The sequence below is a fragment of the Lynx rufus genome, unplaced genomic scaffold (assembly GCF_022079265.1).
Source record: "Lynx rufus isolate CCGP_SWC_20201006 ecotype Redwood Valley unplaced genomic scaffold, mLynRuf1.p SCAF_13, whole genome shotgun sequence".
In the NCBI taxonomy this organism is placed as follows: Eukaryota; Metazoa; Chordata; class Mammalia; order Carnivora; family Felidae; genus Lynx; species Lynx rufus.
Genome location: NW_025814827.1, coordinates 34,141,170 through 34,157,521, shown reverse-complemented (window position 1 = coordinate 34,157,521; position 16,352 = coordinate 34,141,170). Strand labels below are relative to the sequence as shown.

Genomic DNA, 16,352 nt, shown 5'->3' with positions numbered 1-16,352 from the left:
GAGCAGTGGGTGCCACACTTGTTCTTTCTGATGCCAGGTCTGTGCTATTTCACTTCGTCGGCGTCAAGTGGATGCTTAATGAGGGGCCGTGACGTAGGCAGGCCGACTTGAGAGAAAGCAGCCTCAGTCTGTGCTTCTTGCCGCTCTTCTCCCTGCCTACCCAGCCTCGAGTCCTCCCCTCAGTGAGGCCGTGGCCCCCCCCTGCGTCAGCCCTTCCGCAAAAGCACCGGCAGTCCTCACTCAGAGCTGCTTGCTGGGTCTGTGGACACTGATAAGTGGCTGGAGAGGCAGAGTGAAGTGGTATCTTTAGTTTCTCCTATTCCTTTGACCACACCCCCCTTCCCGACTTAGTCCCCCAAATAAGAAGATATGGCCATGTGGGGATTTTTGCCATTTCCTTTGGGGGTTTCTTGGGGGGGTGGGGGGATAGGAGGGGTTGTGCCATCTTTTCCTGTTATTCCTGTCCCTGAAGCCAGGGTTGGGACTGAAATTGACTGGTGCTCAAACTCTCCAAACTTGTGCCTTGTTAGATAGCTGGCTCTTCCTTGACTGTAAGAAGATACAGTCGTGCTGCTCCTTTGGTGGGGGGGGGGGGAACCCTTAACTCCAGGAGATCTGAGCAAACCCCACAAGGGAGTTTGTTTCTGAGGAAAATATTAAGCAAAGACTGTGGCAGGAGTTCATGAGAGTGCCACTGATGGAAACAGACGAGGGAATGCACTGACCTGTGGAAGTCGGTGTGCAGAGGTAGGGGCAATGCTTAGGAATCTCGGTGACCCAGCTCGTGAGGCTCTGAACTCCAGTCAACTCCTCCAGGACAGTAAAGGAAGCTCACTGTCCTGGAAGGCTGGGGAAACTTTACAAACCATCCCTTGTTTCCCTGAAGTGTTCTGATCCTAGTGAAGATGAGACTGGAAGAGAAGGTAAAGGAGAGGATAGGAAACAAAGTAGACAGAGATCAAACCAAATAGCTATCCATTTATTTAACACACAATGACTGAGTGCCAGGCTACTGCTGATAGAGTGCCTGCTGTGGGCCAGGGATATTTTGCATTCTCTTTCATTTTCTTGACAACCCTTCAAGGTAGGTGTTACTGGCCCCATTTTTCAGATAAGAAAACCAAGGCCTTAGAGGTTTAACTTGACCAAGGTTACCCAGCTAGCTGATGACAGACCTAGCCCATGTCTGTTCCTACCCTGCTGCCTCTCCTCAAAAAACATACCTCCCTTGCAATATGGTCTGCTGCTCCCTTCTGCCCAGGTGATAGGGGCTCAGGATGGAGAGATATTCTGCCCCTTCTGCCCTCCGTGTTATGAGGCCCTAAGTAAAGCTGTCATTGCCCTACTATTCTGCAGGCACCTTCCTTCTCAGTTCCTCCAGCTCTGTGCCTGGGTTCCCAATAGTGCTGTCTCATGAAGAGCTTCCCACCTTTGAGGAAAGTCTTGCCAGCTGGTTGGAGAGGAAAGAGGCATCTAAGAGGAAGTCTCCCAGCCAGACCTTTAGGCAAAGGAGCCAGGAATTGCTGCAGCCAGGCTCCCATGTCCCTGAGGTTTATGGAGGGGTGTCTATGCTTTCCTCCTTCTCCACGGCTGGTTCCATCCCAGGGGAGGAGGGTGCTCGCCCCCTTAGCTGCTGTCCTGAAGAAGGCTCCCCCTTTGTTGAGAGAAGCTGTGATACTTTTCTGGCACTACAGTCTTCCTAGAGTGAAGACCACCTGTGCTGGTCTCTGCACTCTCTAACCCCTAGTGACTCCCATGACATCCTTTCTCCTAATGTCCTTCTAGATGTTACCCTCAGAGAGAGAAACCCTATTTTTCCATAGCCCTTCTGCCCAGCTTTCTTTTCTTTTCTTTCTTTTTTTTTTAAGTTCATTTATTTCGAGAGAGGGCACGTGAGCAGGGTAGGGGCACAGGGAGAGAAAGAGAGAGAAAGAGAGAGAATACCAAACAGGCTGTGCTCCAACTTGGGGCTTGATCCCACGAACCGCGAGATCATGACTTGAGCTAAAATCAAGAGTCGGACGCCCACCCGAGCCACCCAGGCGCCCCTTGCCCAGCTTTCTCTACTGCTTAGGTCCTGTTTGTAAGGGCCGAGCCAGAGTTCTGCCTGAATTCTACATCCCCATCCCATAGTCAGACATACCTTGGCATATACCCTCTAACGAAGGCCTGTCTATACGGTTGGTACCATGGAGGCGGGGCGGGGGGTGGCCGTTGGGAGCAGTTTGTGAATCTTAGAATTCAGATTCTTGATGATGGTGATGATAATGATGATTACTGTTATTATTATTTTGAGACATCTGAATTCAAGGGCTCTGCTTGAATCTGCTCTTCCCCACCTCTATCCTTTGGGAGTCACGGGTCAGGCCCAGGCCCCTGCTCCAAATACATATATGTATGACTGGAGAGCAAGAGGAAAACTTCAGTTGGAATCATTCGCCCTTACCTATTCATGTCTCAGAGGGGTCTTCCCACACGCATAAGAATATTCCCAAGCCTTTTCAAAATTCCACACCAACCTCTTCCACCCCCTTCACCTTATCCCATTCCCAACCAGCTAACCAGTCTCCTCACTCCCCGCTACAGGAAGTTGGCACCACCCACTCACTGGCCTCTCTGGCACCTTCCCAGGTGCCTCAGCTGCCCACCCAACTCTGAAGCCAGGAAGCTTGCACCTGGCCGGGGCGGCCCTCGCCGGGTCCCCGACATAGCCAGCAACAAGTCCTTAGAGTCTAGAGTCTGTCTTTGGCCCTAGCTCACCATATCTCCCAGCCCAAACCCTTCCTACTCAACCAGCGGTCCAGGAAACAGCAGCACAGCTGTCACCTGGAGCCGATTAGAAATGCACATTGCCAGGCCCCCCATAGACCTACCGAATTAGGACCTGCAATACTCTGCGCCTTAACATGTGAGAAGCACTGCTCTAAACAATCTGATCTGCTGAAAAGACACCCCCTCCTCATGCTTCCTGCAGCCCTCCCTCCCTTCCACAGTGGAGAAACCCTGAGCATGATCTGGACACTCCCTAGAGAACCCAGAGAGGCTGGTGAGTGAGGCCTGGGACCCTCAGCAGAGAGGAGCAGCCACCACCACAGGGCCAAAGAGGAGGGGAACAGAGGGGGCCACATGGGGAGATCCAGGCAGGAGCTTGGGGGGCAAAAGACACACGTGGTGAGAAAGGAAGGGGCACCTGCCTTTTGGAGCAAAAGTGAGATGGTTCCCTTTGGGCTCCTCCCACCATCCCCAGCTCCTGTCAGGCTCTTGCAGCCAAGAATGGCTCCTGCTGCGCAGCCCGGGGCTGCTGGATGCCTGAGTTTCTCCCTCCCTCTTGCTGGCAAAGTCACCATCGCCCACCGGCTGCACTGCTGGTAGTGGGTGCTCAGGAAATGTTTGTTGAATTGAGAGGAAGCCACAGCTTGTGCGGAGTCTGAATAATTCACCAGCCGTGGGCCTCAGGGGAGGGGCAGGAACAGAGACTAAGTAGGAAAGACAAGTCCTGAAGTTGTACTTCGCCAGAGTCGCTGTTTCTCTGTCCCTCGTCTGAGTCCTTGCTATCGCATGACCTTGGTGCAGGGAGGTGGTGGGGAAGAGGAAGTAGGAGATGGCAGGAAATGGCCCTGGGCTGCAGGGCTGCCCTCTTCCCTCCCCTTGGGGTACACTTGAAGTCTGACCTGGGTAGGGGGGAGGGTGTCCCTGCTGGTGAGCTTTCCCACCCTACTGTGGAGGGGCGGGGGGAGAGGCTATTCTCTCACCACCCAACTCCACCCCATTTCAGAGAGGGGGCCTTTCCAGGAACCCTCTCTTTTGCAGAGGAGACCTGAGCTCCATTCTCCTGTCCCCAGCTCAGCCCCCACCTGCTGTGCCCTCCCTTTCTGGGCCTCAGCCTCCTCTTCCAGGAAGGCAGGAGGCTGCCAGCTGATGGCTGACGTTCCACTCGTTTGCCATCCTGTGAGTCTGGGGCTGTGAGTCACCTGGGTGCAAGGCAGAGGCATGGGAAAGGGCCCAGGCCTGGGCTGGTCCTGCCGGCTACTGAGGCTGCCTCCACCTCCAAAGCCACAGCTGGAAAGAGAAGCCAGGCCCTGGGGGTGATAGAGGCCAGGTGAGCCAGGTGCTGAGTGTTTCCAAGCCTCGCTTTCTTGCCAGCCTCAGAGACCAGGTGTGACATAGGAATACACCAGGAGCTTTACCTGCAGGTGAAAACACACCCGTACCCAGGGATGTGCACCTGAGATACAAGGAAGGCCAGCTCCTTGCCCTCACGATGTCACCCCACTGGAAAGTTTGCCCAACTGCTCAGCTGGACTGCCACAAGCCACCAGCAACCAGACACCCACCACGCACAAGAGTCCTGACTGCATTCTTCCCTCCTCCTCTGCCCAGCCCGGCCCCTTTGCTCCCAGGGGCTTTGCTCAGCATCTTCCCGCGGGGCCCGGACCTCCTGTCCTGCTTCTCACACCTCCTGCGCCCCTTGCCCTTTGGCCCATTGCCCTGGTGGGCCTGCTTCGTTGTGCCAAGCCCTGCTGGGCCCCAGCCTTGCCAGACCTGTCTTCTCTGGGCTCTAAGGACCCTGCTCCTCCTTGGGGCTTGGAGCAAGTCTGTACTTCCGGCTCAGCCTGGGGGTCATTCCACCCCGGGAGCTGCTCAGAACCATCTGGCCGGGACACAGGGTTCTCCTGGGCTCCAGGCCTTGGAGGGAGCACACACACACTCGCCCCGGGCCCAGGGCTACTGGCTCCTCCTAGAGAAAGGTCAAGGGGAACCAAGTCAGTGTTTTGTGGAGAGGCAGGTTCTGGACTGGCTATCAAGACTCCTGACTCCCTTTTTGGCCCCTCTGGGGATACCGGGGCTGGGCTGGTTGCTGGGGCACTTGTGGGTCTGCTCAGCTCCACCTCGCTCTGCTTCTGTGAGTGTTCCTCCTCGCTCCGACTCTTTCTGGTACTTTGGCTTCCCTGAAACAAGAGATTGGCCCTGCTGGCTGGCGAATTCAGAGCTCAGATCCCCAGCCCGTCCCATCCTATTCCCAAACACCCACCTCCTGGCTCTCCAGCTCCTCCTTGCCTTCCTTCGTCTCCCACCTGTAGAAACACGACACATGGCAGGGTCTACTCCTACCCATGCCCTTCACATCAGTTGCTCTGTAGCCAGGGGCCCATGTTCCCAGGGAGCAACTAGACCCCAAGGGTCTCAGAGCCAGAACAAGGCTCCAGGATACTTCCCTTCCAACCCGACCTTTTTCCCTAAATCCTGCCATTTCCTCTGAACGCCAGCCACTTGAGCTCCATCCCAGGTGCCCAGCTGATGTTTATGGCCAGGCCTGGGCCACCCTGAGTTCCATGGAGACTCTGGACGTGTCCCTGCCTGCACCGCCTGGAAAGGCATGCCTGACTTCCTGGGGGAAGGCAACTGCTGTAATTACTGCGGCCTCCCTGGGCACCAGGCTCTCGCTGCTGCTGCTGCCTTTGCTGCTGGCCTCTTCTGGAACCTCATTAACCTGCCACCAGGCAGCCGTCAGGCAGGAGGCAGCGGCCCCGAGGCCCGGAGCATGAAGCTGGACCAGTGCTGGTCCTGACCTCCCAGGGGCAAGGGAGATCCAGGAAATCAGGAAGCCCAGATGATTCCCCTGATTTTGCCCCCTGCCCCCTGTTACCTGCGGGCCCTGCCAGTCAGCCTCTCTGTCCCCCGGGCTTTGCTTCGTGTGGCAGACACCACTGAGGATCTGCTGGGTTGCCCACCCCGAGTAGTACCACCTGCAAGAGATGGCCCACGAATCAAGCAGAGAAGAGGGCATGGCAGCCCAGCTCCTTCACTAGCTCATGCAACCCTGCTCCTCCTTTATTCCCAACTCACCTTTACCATCAGGGGACAAGGGTGGGGGCTGTAGCTTTCGGTGGCTCCTGGGACCTAAGTGGGGCAAAGGAAATGGGGAAAGAGTGGGGTGATAAAGGTTCCAAGGAAGCAACACCATTTTTCCAGGACCAGGAAGCTGTCTGTCTTTCTCCTAGTCCAGTTGTGGATGTTCTGACTCCCCAAAAGAGCCCCGGTCTGGGGATCGAGAGAGCTGGGTGCCTGTGCTCACTTTGCCATTCCTGGCTAGGTAGCTGGCTGAGCCTCTCCAGCCCCAGCTTCCTCCTATGTGAAGTCAGGGGACCAGCAGTTCTAAGAGCTCTGTCCCTACAACAGGCCAGGGACAGGGAGACTGGAGCTTTCACCCATGAGGGACCAACTTCAAAAGGATCCCAGTGCAGACTTCCTGTGAGCCTCCTCCCCGGAACTGCTGGGGTCAGAACCCAGGGTAGGAGCTGTGGGTTTGGAGGGAGGGAAGGTGCCCTGCTCTAATAGCAAGGGAGAGGAACGAAGATGTTCTTCCATGCCTCTTTCTAGCTCCAGAAATAAGTGGCACACCAAGAGACAGAGAAAGGAGGGGAAGCAGGGGGTGGGGGGAGGCTGTGATAAAAGCCAAGGAGGGGAAGGAGGTGCGGTGGGTATTGGCTCACCCCTGGTGCCGCCCGCCCTGGCCGGGCCCTCTTCTCGAGGCTTGCTGGAGTCCTGTAGCCTGTGGACCCAGAGAGTCAGGCTGCTGTGGGATGGACACAAGCTAGGGCAAGCCTCACACAACCACTGCCTCCCCCAGCTCCAACCCCAGAACAGATGGGGGAAAGGTGGGGGACCCGGTGCCCGCCCTGAGCCCAGGGCCCAACCAGAGGGCCCAGGAAGACTCTTAACCACCCTGGAGACGGTCTCACCAGCCCTCCAAGAAGCACCCACAGTTAATCCTGCCCTAAGCCCCACAAACATGTCAGTCCAACAAGCTGCCCAGCCCTGCCACCCACGTGGGCTTGGCCTTGTCCAGGTCCCACGGGCGGCGCCAGTCACCCTGTGCGTCTCTGTGCCTGGCCACACGGGCCAGGTCGATCTGTTCCCGCTCCTGCTTCCACTGGGCGTAGTCCCAGCCCACCTCCTGGGGTCCCCCCACTGGTTGGTGGGGAACCGGGCCTGGGACCAGGCCTGGACTCTGGGGCTCCCGAGCACCCTGCAGGGAGAAGACACTCAGCACCATGGGGTAGAAGCAGGAAGGCCTGGGCTTGGAGTGGAAATCTGGATACTACTAACCCCTTCCTCTCCAGGTTTCCACGTCCCCGTCTAAAAATTAAATCCTTTCCGTCTCTAACGTGTTGTTTGCCATAGATACGGTTTCCATCCACTTGTTAGCTGTGTCTTTTGGGAAAGTTACTTAACCTCTCTGTGTATCATTTTCTCATCTGTAAAATGGGGATAATAATAGCACCTATCCACGGGGTTATAGGGGAGGGAGGGTATGGACAGGCCCAGAGTGGAGAGGCATCTGGCAGCAGTCGGCAAGAGCCAGTAGTAGGGGCTGCTGCCACCTAGAGGTCACACCTGGCACATGGCCAGTCCCCTGCAGCCTCCTGGCCCACCCCAAGGCCCGTCAGAGATCCAGTTAGGGTAAGGGGCTGACCTCTGACTTCTCCTGTCTCTCACTGCAAGGCCCGCCCAACGTGGAGACTGGCCAGAGAAAGGAAGAAGGGGTGGGAATTTTTGCTGATGCTACCTGGACATGTCCCCATAGATGAGGGACATATGTGACTCAGCTTCTCCGCCTCCCCCAAATGAGCACTGCCACTTTCATGTCCCCATCCTCTCTTGAAGATGTACCTTCCGTGCCGAATCCGAGCTGACGGCCATCTGCATGGAGGGGGTCCGGCCCAAGCCCCCTCCAGGTGACCCTCCTGCCCCCCGGTTCTTTGCTCTGGTGGGCTTCTCACTTACGATCCGCTTGGCCTGGAGGAGGTGAGGATGGGTGGTGTGGCACAGCCAGGTAAAAAGAGGCCGTCGGCCTGGTGCCTGGGCTTCCCCCGCCCACCCTGCTTACCTCAGCTTTGTTCTCCATGGTCACAGCCAGCTCCACCCGGTCCCCCAGGCAGAAAGTACCGGTGTGATACTCCACCTCCTCGTCCTCAAGCATCGCACCGGCTGCTTCAGGTCCGAGGGATCTCACCCAGTTCCGGCTGACCACCCGCTTCTCCTGCGGAATGGGATGCCATGCCCTCAGGCCACATGGGCAGGGCTGAGCAGAGCTGGGCACTGAGTCCTCTGGGAGGTTCCCCAAGGCTGGCTTCCAGCCCTGGACCTCCCTGGAATGCCCATAGAGGAGCTGATTCTATGGGGCATTCACATGCCAGTGGCATTAGGTTATCCAGGCCCTGGGGCCACCCTGGGGCCCAAGATGCCATAGCAGCCTGTCATCTCTGAGCTGGGAAATCCAAAGCACTCGGACAATGGGGCTTTGTCCCTCCGATACTGCTCCTGGCTTTCGGCCCCACTTCTCTGTCCCTGTAGGGTTTGGGTTTTAGGAGCAGCCTGTGGTTTACAGCACAGGTGCAGGGCTATGGGACTGGGAAAGGGTATGGGGAGGCTTCTATTCGGTGGCCTTTCAGCTGTGGCCCTTTGGGTGCAGGGGGACTGGGTGGGCTGGGCTGCAGAAGGCTGGGAACTGACGGGTGAGCCCCAGAACTGTGAGTGGAGGAAACAGAGGAGCAGGAGCGGTTGTCTTCCCCTGACGCAGGCTGGGCCTCCACCTCCTCGCAGGGCCGGGTCCCCAGGGCCTGGCATGGTGCCCTGTAAACTACAGACCCTCCGTCAGCACTCGCAGAGCAGCTACAGGAGTGAACAACCCACGCTGTCACCCCGGGGTGGGGCTTACGCCGGGAACCTGGCTGATAGTGACAGTGAGGCCATCAGGTCGGAGGAATTCCTGCGCGGTCACAGCCATGCCCCCCTGCTCCGCCTGCCGACGGTCTTCCTGGATCTCCTACGGGAGGGCCCGGGGTCAGCACAGGCCATGGCCCCCCAGACGCACACAGACAGGCCTACACAGAGAGACACCGGTGGGACACCAGGGGGCAGAGGCACGGCATCACGGAGTCCCCAAGGTCCTCTCAGAGTTTCTGAGATGAACCACATGGCCCTAACCCTGGCCCCAGGCCTAGAGCCTGCAGGGACAGACCGCCATGCAGGGGTCTGCGAGACAGACAGGGAGTGCCCACCCAGCTGCCCTTCCCGGCCCATCACAGCCCGCTTACCTGGTACCTGCGGAGTAAGGCCTGGTTCTTCTTTCGAAGGGCCACTATCCTCCGATCCAGCTCTGCATCCTTCTCTTCCTGCCTGCTCAGGGGTGACTCAGCTCCGTGAGGCCCCTGCAGAGGGCAGGGGGCCCAAGCTCCTGACTGCCGGGCCCATCCCTTATCAGGCCCCTAACTTTCACATTCACCTGAGAACCATATTCTTACCACGAATGGACCCCGGCTCTCCGGAGCTAGGCTCACAAGGGGGGATGGCACATGGAAGGTCCCAAGTCCCCACCCTACTAGGCTTGTCTGCCCGGCTCTCTGCCTCCTCAGGGGTTCAGATCAGGGCCTCATATGGGGCCCTCCGCTCTCAGCAGTGGGCTGCCCCTCCCCCGGGCTCTCCAGGGAGCTCCACTGCCGAGAGAGCCTGCCGAGCAGGAATGAGAGTTATAAATGGCTCTGGCAGCGGAACCTGCCGTGACTGGGAAGTTGCCAGGGTATTCAGGAGGTCGAGGAGGGGAGCTGTTTTGCTCCCAGGCCCAGAACCATGGTAAAAAGAGAAGCCCCTGCTCTGTCCTGGGCTCCCAGGCCCCAGGCCCCACTCCCCAGGCTTGCAGCCCAGCCTGTGGGAAAGAGCCACCGTCGCGAGCCCAGCCTTTCCAGGCCTGAGCTTCTTTCCGGCAGTCGGGGCAGGAGAGAGCCAGCTCCATGGGCAGGCCCAGCAGAAGAGCCACCCTAAGCAAACCATGCCTCTGCCCCGAAATCCCCAGGTCTCTCCCTGTGTGGCTGGAGGGTCTCCCTTGTAGCCAAACGCCCCTGCCCAGGCCCCTGCAGGCCTAGGCACAGCCCTGTTCCTCCCAGGCCCAGCTGTCCCCAGCTGCCCCAGAGTGTGGCTGCCTGGTGTCCCGGCCTCCTCCCAGCCCCCAGAAGCCCCCCGCCAAAGGTGAGGTGCCACTCACAGCCGAGTGCATGGCAACAGTGGGCACTGAGAGAATTCCAGAGCAGCCCCAGGGGAGCCAGAGCCGGAGGGAAGCCGGAGCCGCCGAGCCACCACCGGAGCCGGGCCTCTGCTGGCCTCTCCCTGCCGGCTTCACTGCTCAGCACACGAGATCATGTTGTGATTACAAAAGACTCCTCTGGGCTCACAGCCAGGAATGCTGTCGCCACCGCCCCCACCCATCCACTCTCAGAGGGCAAGGACCAGGGCACTGGCCCTGCCCAGCACCTCTCTCCCTGCCCCGCCCCAGCGTCCCCAGAGACAGGGCAAGAACCTTTCTCTGTCGGGTTGGCCCACGCAGGGGGTCTGGCTGCCCCAGGCCCTGCCTTCTCTGAGGCTCTATGCCCAGCGGAGCCCCAGCCTGGATGCACCTGCAGAGGGATGGGCAGCCAACAGAAGCCTCCATTCCTCCCAGGAGTAAAGAGCCTACAGGATGCAGCTGAGCCCATCGGGCATCCTAGTCGGAGGGCCCCCACCTCAAATGAGCCTCTCCCTATTTGTCCTCATCAGCTCTGGTTTCAGGAATTTGAAGGGACCAAGAAGCTCACCTCCCCTCGGCCACCAAATACTACTACATACCTGACATAACACCATTAGTCATTCCTTTAGGTTGAACAGTGTCTTCCCTGTGTTCTAAAGTACAGCCACTCCAGAGAGGCTCAGCTGTCCAAGTCTCCCCTCGGTATGGGGAGATGGGCCTTCCCGCAGGACCCATGCCGCCGCAGCCCAGAGCCGGCCACTCAGGGTCCCAACTCTGGGCGCTTCCTGGCCTTGCTCTCCAGGACTGGCCTTTCATCCTCTCCCACCCTGAGAAAGGAGGCAGCCTTTCTCAGGAAAATCTCTCTCCAAATCTTCCCAGTATGGCTGAGGGAAGCGGCTTGCCTGGCAGTCCCACTCTTAGAGCCCCTGGGAGCTGAGGCTTGGGGTGCTGGGAGGAGGGGTGTCTCTCTGTATCAGGGGTACCTATGGTCTGTTTCAATAGCTACAGGGCCCCGACCTCCAAGACCTGATGGGAGGGAGAGGTCCCTGCATTCCCCACATTCCTGATGGAACAGGCCTCAGTTTCGCTAATCCCATGATCTGTCTCCAGAGCAGAAATCCTCGCTGCCCTTTCACTCCTCCCCAGACCAGCCCAGGCAGCCAGAGTTTCAAGGTCTACTCCCCTTGACCCATCCGTTCCTGCCCCCCTCCCATCCCTACTATGGTTAGCCTTTTTCCTGGCCAGGCCTTCACACAGCACCCCTGACCCACAGCCAATCTCCACAGCCCCAGAGTTCCCATCCTGCTTGGAAATGCCACCACAGTCTCTTCCTTTCCTGCCGGATGTTCCCACTGAGTCAGACTCCCAGCAATGGTGACGTACCCAGTCTCCTCTCCCTCTCTTTTTCTCTCTCTCTCCTCTCCCTCTCCTTCTCCCACCCTCTCTGTGTGCTACCTCACACAGGATGCTGAGTTTCATCCTAGCCCCCAAAGGCCCTGGTGGTCTGGCCCCCAAGCTTCCCACCACCTACCCCACACCGTGTTGTTGGACCTGGGAGGCCTGCACAGCACCAGCCTGAGATGGAGCGACGCAGCAGCTGAGACCTAATGTTCTCCATCATCTTTGGCTCTCAAACCAGGTCCGGGGCAGTGGGGTGTAGATACAGGAGGCTACAGGGGTGAGGCAAGGTCGGCTGTGCCCCTCACCCCTGTTCCCAGCCAGGGTCAGGGCAGGACAGCGGCAGGGAGACAGGAAGCACAGGTAGCAATCCGGCCATCCCATAGAGAGGGTGACACCCCCCCTCTTCTGGAAGGGCCTGCAGGGAGAGACCCTCCTAACCTAGTGAAGGTCTCCAGGCCCATCGGGCTGCAGGCGCACATTTTCTAGGACAAACCAGTGATCGGATAGGCCCCCACAGTTGCTGGCCGTGTGCTTGCCAAATGTTACTCACACAATACGTCGTCCCTCAGAGCAGCCCCTACATTCTCCTATTTTCTCCAGAGTCTGAAGTTTGCTTGTCTGCTCCCCAAATGGACAGAGGCTCTCTGAGGGCAGAAATGGTATACCGAGTGCCTCCAGATCCCCAGGGCCCGGCATAGTGCCCTTATAAACTACAGACCCTCCCCAAGCGCTCGCAGAGCAGATACAGGAGGGAATAACCCGCGCTATCCTGTGCGTGGCTGTGGGTGTCCTATGTATGTGCTTTGACTGCCTTTCTCTCCACCCAGAAACACACGCAGCGCTGAGTAGTGGTAAAGTCCCCTATGAGGGGTAAAGAAAGGACCCCTGTCTGGGGGAAGTGGGAGACACCATGTCTCTGTTACTCCATGCCACCACTAGGGGACAGCAGAGTCACAAATCCTCATGAGGTGTGGGCTCTCTTCCCCTTCTTCCCTCCAGCTCCCCAGTTCCTCTCCCTCAAGTCTCTGTAATCCCCAGACTAGAGAACTCCCAACTCCGCCATCTTAGAGAAGCTACACAGTTGTAGAAGCCTTATTTTATTGATGAGAAGTGCCAGAGAGATAGCACGACCTGCCCAGGCCACACTGCCTTTTGTGTCACAGGTGAGACTAGGAGCCAAGTCACCTGCCACCCAGCTGTGCACTTTCCTGCCCCTCACCCCCAGGTGGCCCCCAAAACATTGTTTCTGCAGATACTTCGCTCTGTGCCCTCCTCTTCCCTGCGCTGAGGCGGACCCATTGTCCTGGCACCTCAGCCATGGGTCCTGGTCAACAGCTCTTCCCTGGCTCCCTCTCGGGTGGCCTGCCAGCTGGGCCCGTGGTCACACACCTGAAGTGGGCTGTATTTGGGTGGTATTCGTGGTCCATGGTATACATACCCAGAGCCCATCCTGAGGACAAGATGGCTGCAAATCTGGGGATTGTCACTGGGGAGGAAAGAGGAGAGAGGCCTGCAAGGGAGGAAGGGACTCTCTGGACCACGCACCAAGACTGGGAGCCCAGATCTGACAGAGACCCCACTCCTGGGCCTCATTTACTGTTTCCAGAATGGCTGCCCCTGCCCAGGGCTGATGAATAAAACGTAAGCACTCCAGTCCTTGCCCTTCCTCAACCTTGATATAAGATGGGGCAGAGTGGGATGGGGGAGTCCGAATTAATTTCACTTTCATTGACTGTATGACTTTAGGGCAGTCCCTTATCGCTCTGGTCCTCATCTGTAAAATGAGGTGTACCTACTCCTCCAAGTCATTGGCAGATGAAAGGAAATGACACGTCTTATCTATATCTGGAACAACACGCCTCCCAGAGTCAAGCTCAACATAGTTTTCTTCTTGCCTCCGGGAACCGTGATAGCCACCTCGTGGATGCTACCACTACAGCATCCTCTGAGGGGCCCCAAAGGCTGCCTCCTGCCAGCCTGCTGGGATCTGAACACACTGAAGACTTCTGAAGTGTGAGGCCCTCTTGTGACCTGATAGGGGGATCCTGAGGCACCCCCTCAGCATCCTCTCTGAGCCTCCCTTCATGATGACCCCTGCCCAGCAAATCCTGTAAGGCCAGGCTCCTGCCCCACCCCCTGCAGGGAGTTCACCTTGACTGCTCCCCTCCCTCGTGCCTCGTCCCCTCTGAAGTCCCGGGCTCTGGCTGCCATCTCTGGCCAGCTAGCGCCGATGCTGCCAGAAGCAGTCCCCGTGCTTCACCTGCCTCTGGATCCCACCAGGCCCAGTTCCAGGCTCACATCCCAGTGTCTGGGAACCATTCCGGGCTAGGGCCAAACCCTTAGAGATCACTGGGGCCACTTTCCCCACTCTGGGTGGGTGGTTGAGTATTGAGGAGGAGGGCGGGCAAGGCTGGATTACATGAGCACCCAGACAATAGGCAGGCGACCCTCCAAATAGGGAGAGTCAAGAGGGTGGCTTAAAGCCTCCTGGGTTTCCTTTCCTGCAAACCCACTCTCCATCAGGGCCATTCCTGGCCCAAGAAACTGCTTTCCTGCCTCCTCCTGACCTGAGATCTATGCAAGGCGATGCAAGCCTCTCAGGGCAGACCAGGCCCAGCCCTGGGTGGGGAGGACTCAGAGTACATGAAGTAAGGCCAGGACACGCTCTGGGCAGGCTGCAGCCACGGGGGCAGTCTGGGCCTCGCCTTTCCCCAGAACACGCATGCCAGAGCAGGGTGGGGCTGAAGCCCTTTAAGGCATCAGGAGGCAAAAGGCTGATCTGGGGACCCACTCCTCCATTCTGCTTTCCAGGGCACACCCAAGGCTGGGACATCACATGCCTTCCAGCTCCTGGCCCTGCAGTGAGAGATGAAGCCCCGGGTTCTCCCTTGTTTGGGGCTCTCTTCTCCATGACGGGTGCAAAGGTGACTCACAGTGTTCTCCCAGGACCCAGGACCCACCCCTGCTCCCAACCCCTAGCCCAGAGCTGCCCACAACCAGAGGCTGAGTGCCACCCTGTCAAGAGCTGGCCCACAACGTTAACGTTAACGGGGTATCTACTGCGTACTTGACCTGGCCGAGGCAATGAGGGAACCGAGAGGCGAGGATCCAGACTCCACCTTACCAGCACTTGCCAATACCAGGCCATGTTAGCCTGAAGCCAGGGCAGCACAGGGCACGGGCCAACCAAGGAATTTTCCAACTGAGCCTCAAGGGGATGAGGAAGACTCAACAAGGGGGTGGTTGTGAGAGGGCATCCTGTGAATGCATGATGGCAAGCGCAGTGGCACAAGCAGGGGGGCTGTGTTCAGATCCCGGAGGGAGGGGTCTGGGCCAGGCAGAGCAGTGGGAGTCCAGGGAAGAGTGAGCAAGGGAGCCTCAGGAGGCCTTAGAGCATCAGCATGGGGGAGGGGCATGGAGTAGAGAAGGGAGGAGTCAAGACAGCATCCAGGACTCAGGCCTGGGGGCCCTCACGAATGTGGGGAACAGGCCAGGCTTGCCTGCATGCACCCAGGGGGCTCTTTCCTCTGGGCAGGCAAATAGGTTGGAATGCTGGCATGGGACAGACACGTTCTCCCCCCACTTGAAGCTCATCACAGGGGCCTCTCACGGGGGTGAGGTGTGGGTGGGGTCATACCCTCTAGACATAGGGAAGAGGTCTGGCCCAGTTTTGAAGAATAGAAAGAAGGACAGAAGCCCGACAGAAGGCAGAGGGCTTGTTGAGAGGTGACCTGTCCCACTGAGAAGAGGGAAGGTGCCTTTGGAATGGCCAGGGCTGACATGCCCCCTCTCCAGGTGGCGTCACCCAACCTGGACGCTTCAAGGCAGCAGAGGACAACCTGGGTGAAAGCACGTTCCATGGTCACCACAGGGAAGAGGAAGCAGCCACAGGCTGGAGAGAGAAGTACAGTGACCAGTTGTCCCAGCTTGCCCGGAACTGACTCCATTTTAGCACCGGAAGTCTTGAGTCCAGAACACCCCTCAGTCTTAGGCAAACCTGGAAGTTTGGTCACCTTAGGGGGAAGGAGGGCATTGGAAGAAGCTGGGGCTAGGGGGAAATGTCTCAGGAGACTCTCAGTAAAATACTCAGTGATGCCAGAAGCCAAAAGTGGTGATATGTCCCACAGAAAGATCTCAGTGTGCACAAGGGCAGGAACGATGAGGCCAGGAAGTCAATAGCTCATCAGTGCTAATACTGACAATAATGAGAACACCACGCACTTACAAACAGCACTGCCAAAGGCCTCACACCTGTGATGTCATTTGATCTCACCGAGCTTTGAAATCTGTGAATTAGCCAGGGCAGGTGTTATTAGCTTCTTTTTGGAGATCAGGGTCAGTGACTTGCCCAGAAGTCTCCGTGGTAGGGTGGGGTCTCCCCACTGCACCTGTGCCGAATCACTGAGGCCGATGCCCAGCCCTGCACACTCTCTCCAGCCCGTGCCCAAGACCAGCCACCTTTGCCCTGTTGCCGGGAGAAACTTGTCCACCCAAACTGTGTAAAGAAAGACGCCTGGTTCTCCTGCCTCCCTCCCCACCCTACAGAGCAGCCCAGGAGCAGGGTGCCTTGCTGGCTCAGCTGACAGGCATGAAGGGTCGTAGAGAGTGACATCCTGTCTTCATTGCCAGTCAGCACCCTCCCCAAGACCCCCCACCCACAGCTTCTACCGCTATGGGAGACTCCCTTTGGCCGCTCCTCTCCTCAAGGCCAGACGCTCCCCCCAGAAAGGTCTCTTCTTGCTCCTCAGAGTCCTTTCCTCTATACTCGTGACTTTCTGGCAAGGAAGACCACCTCTCTCAGCCAGACAGTACATCCAATCGCTTGGTGGGCGGTCACTATCTCTAAGGCACAGTACCCAAGGAAAGAGGGGACACACCCACAGTTGAG

The 16,352-nt window shown here is 57.9% G+C and overlaps 1 protein-coding gene across 1 annotated transcript; it reads right to left on the bottom strand.

The window, feature by feature from the left end:
• Positions 1-4,308: 4,308 nt before the first annotated feature.
• On the bottom strand, positions 4,309-10,057 carry CCDC9B (coiled-coil domain containing 9B). Its single transcript, XM_047074712.1, has 11 exons — positions 10,046-10,057; positions 9,102-9,215; positions 8,723-8,830; positions 7,892-8,044; positions 7,675-7,800; positions 6,831-7,030; positions 6,495-6,553; positions 5,848-5,901; positions 5,648-5,747; positions 5,033-5,075; positions 4,309-4,949 (listed from the first exon to the last, which is right to left on the bottom strand). Exons 1-11 carry the CDS (start codon positions 10,055-10,057, stop codon positions 4,410-4,412), a joined length of 1,509 nt encoding a protein of 502 aa, XP_046930668.1. The 3' UTR covers positions 4,309-4,409.
• Positions 10,058-16,352: the final 6,295 nt, after the last annotated feature.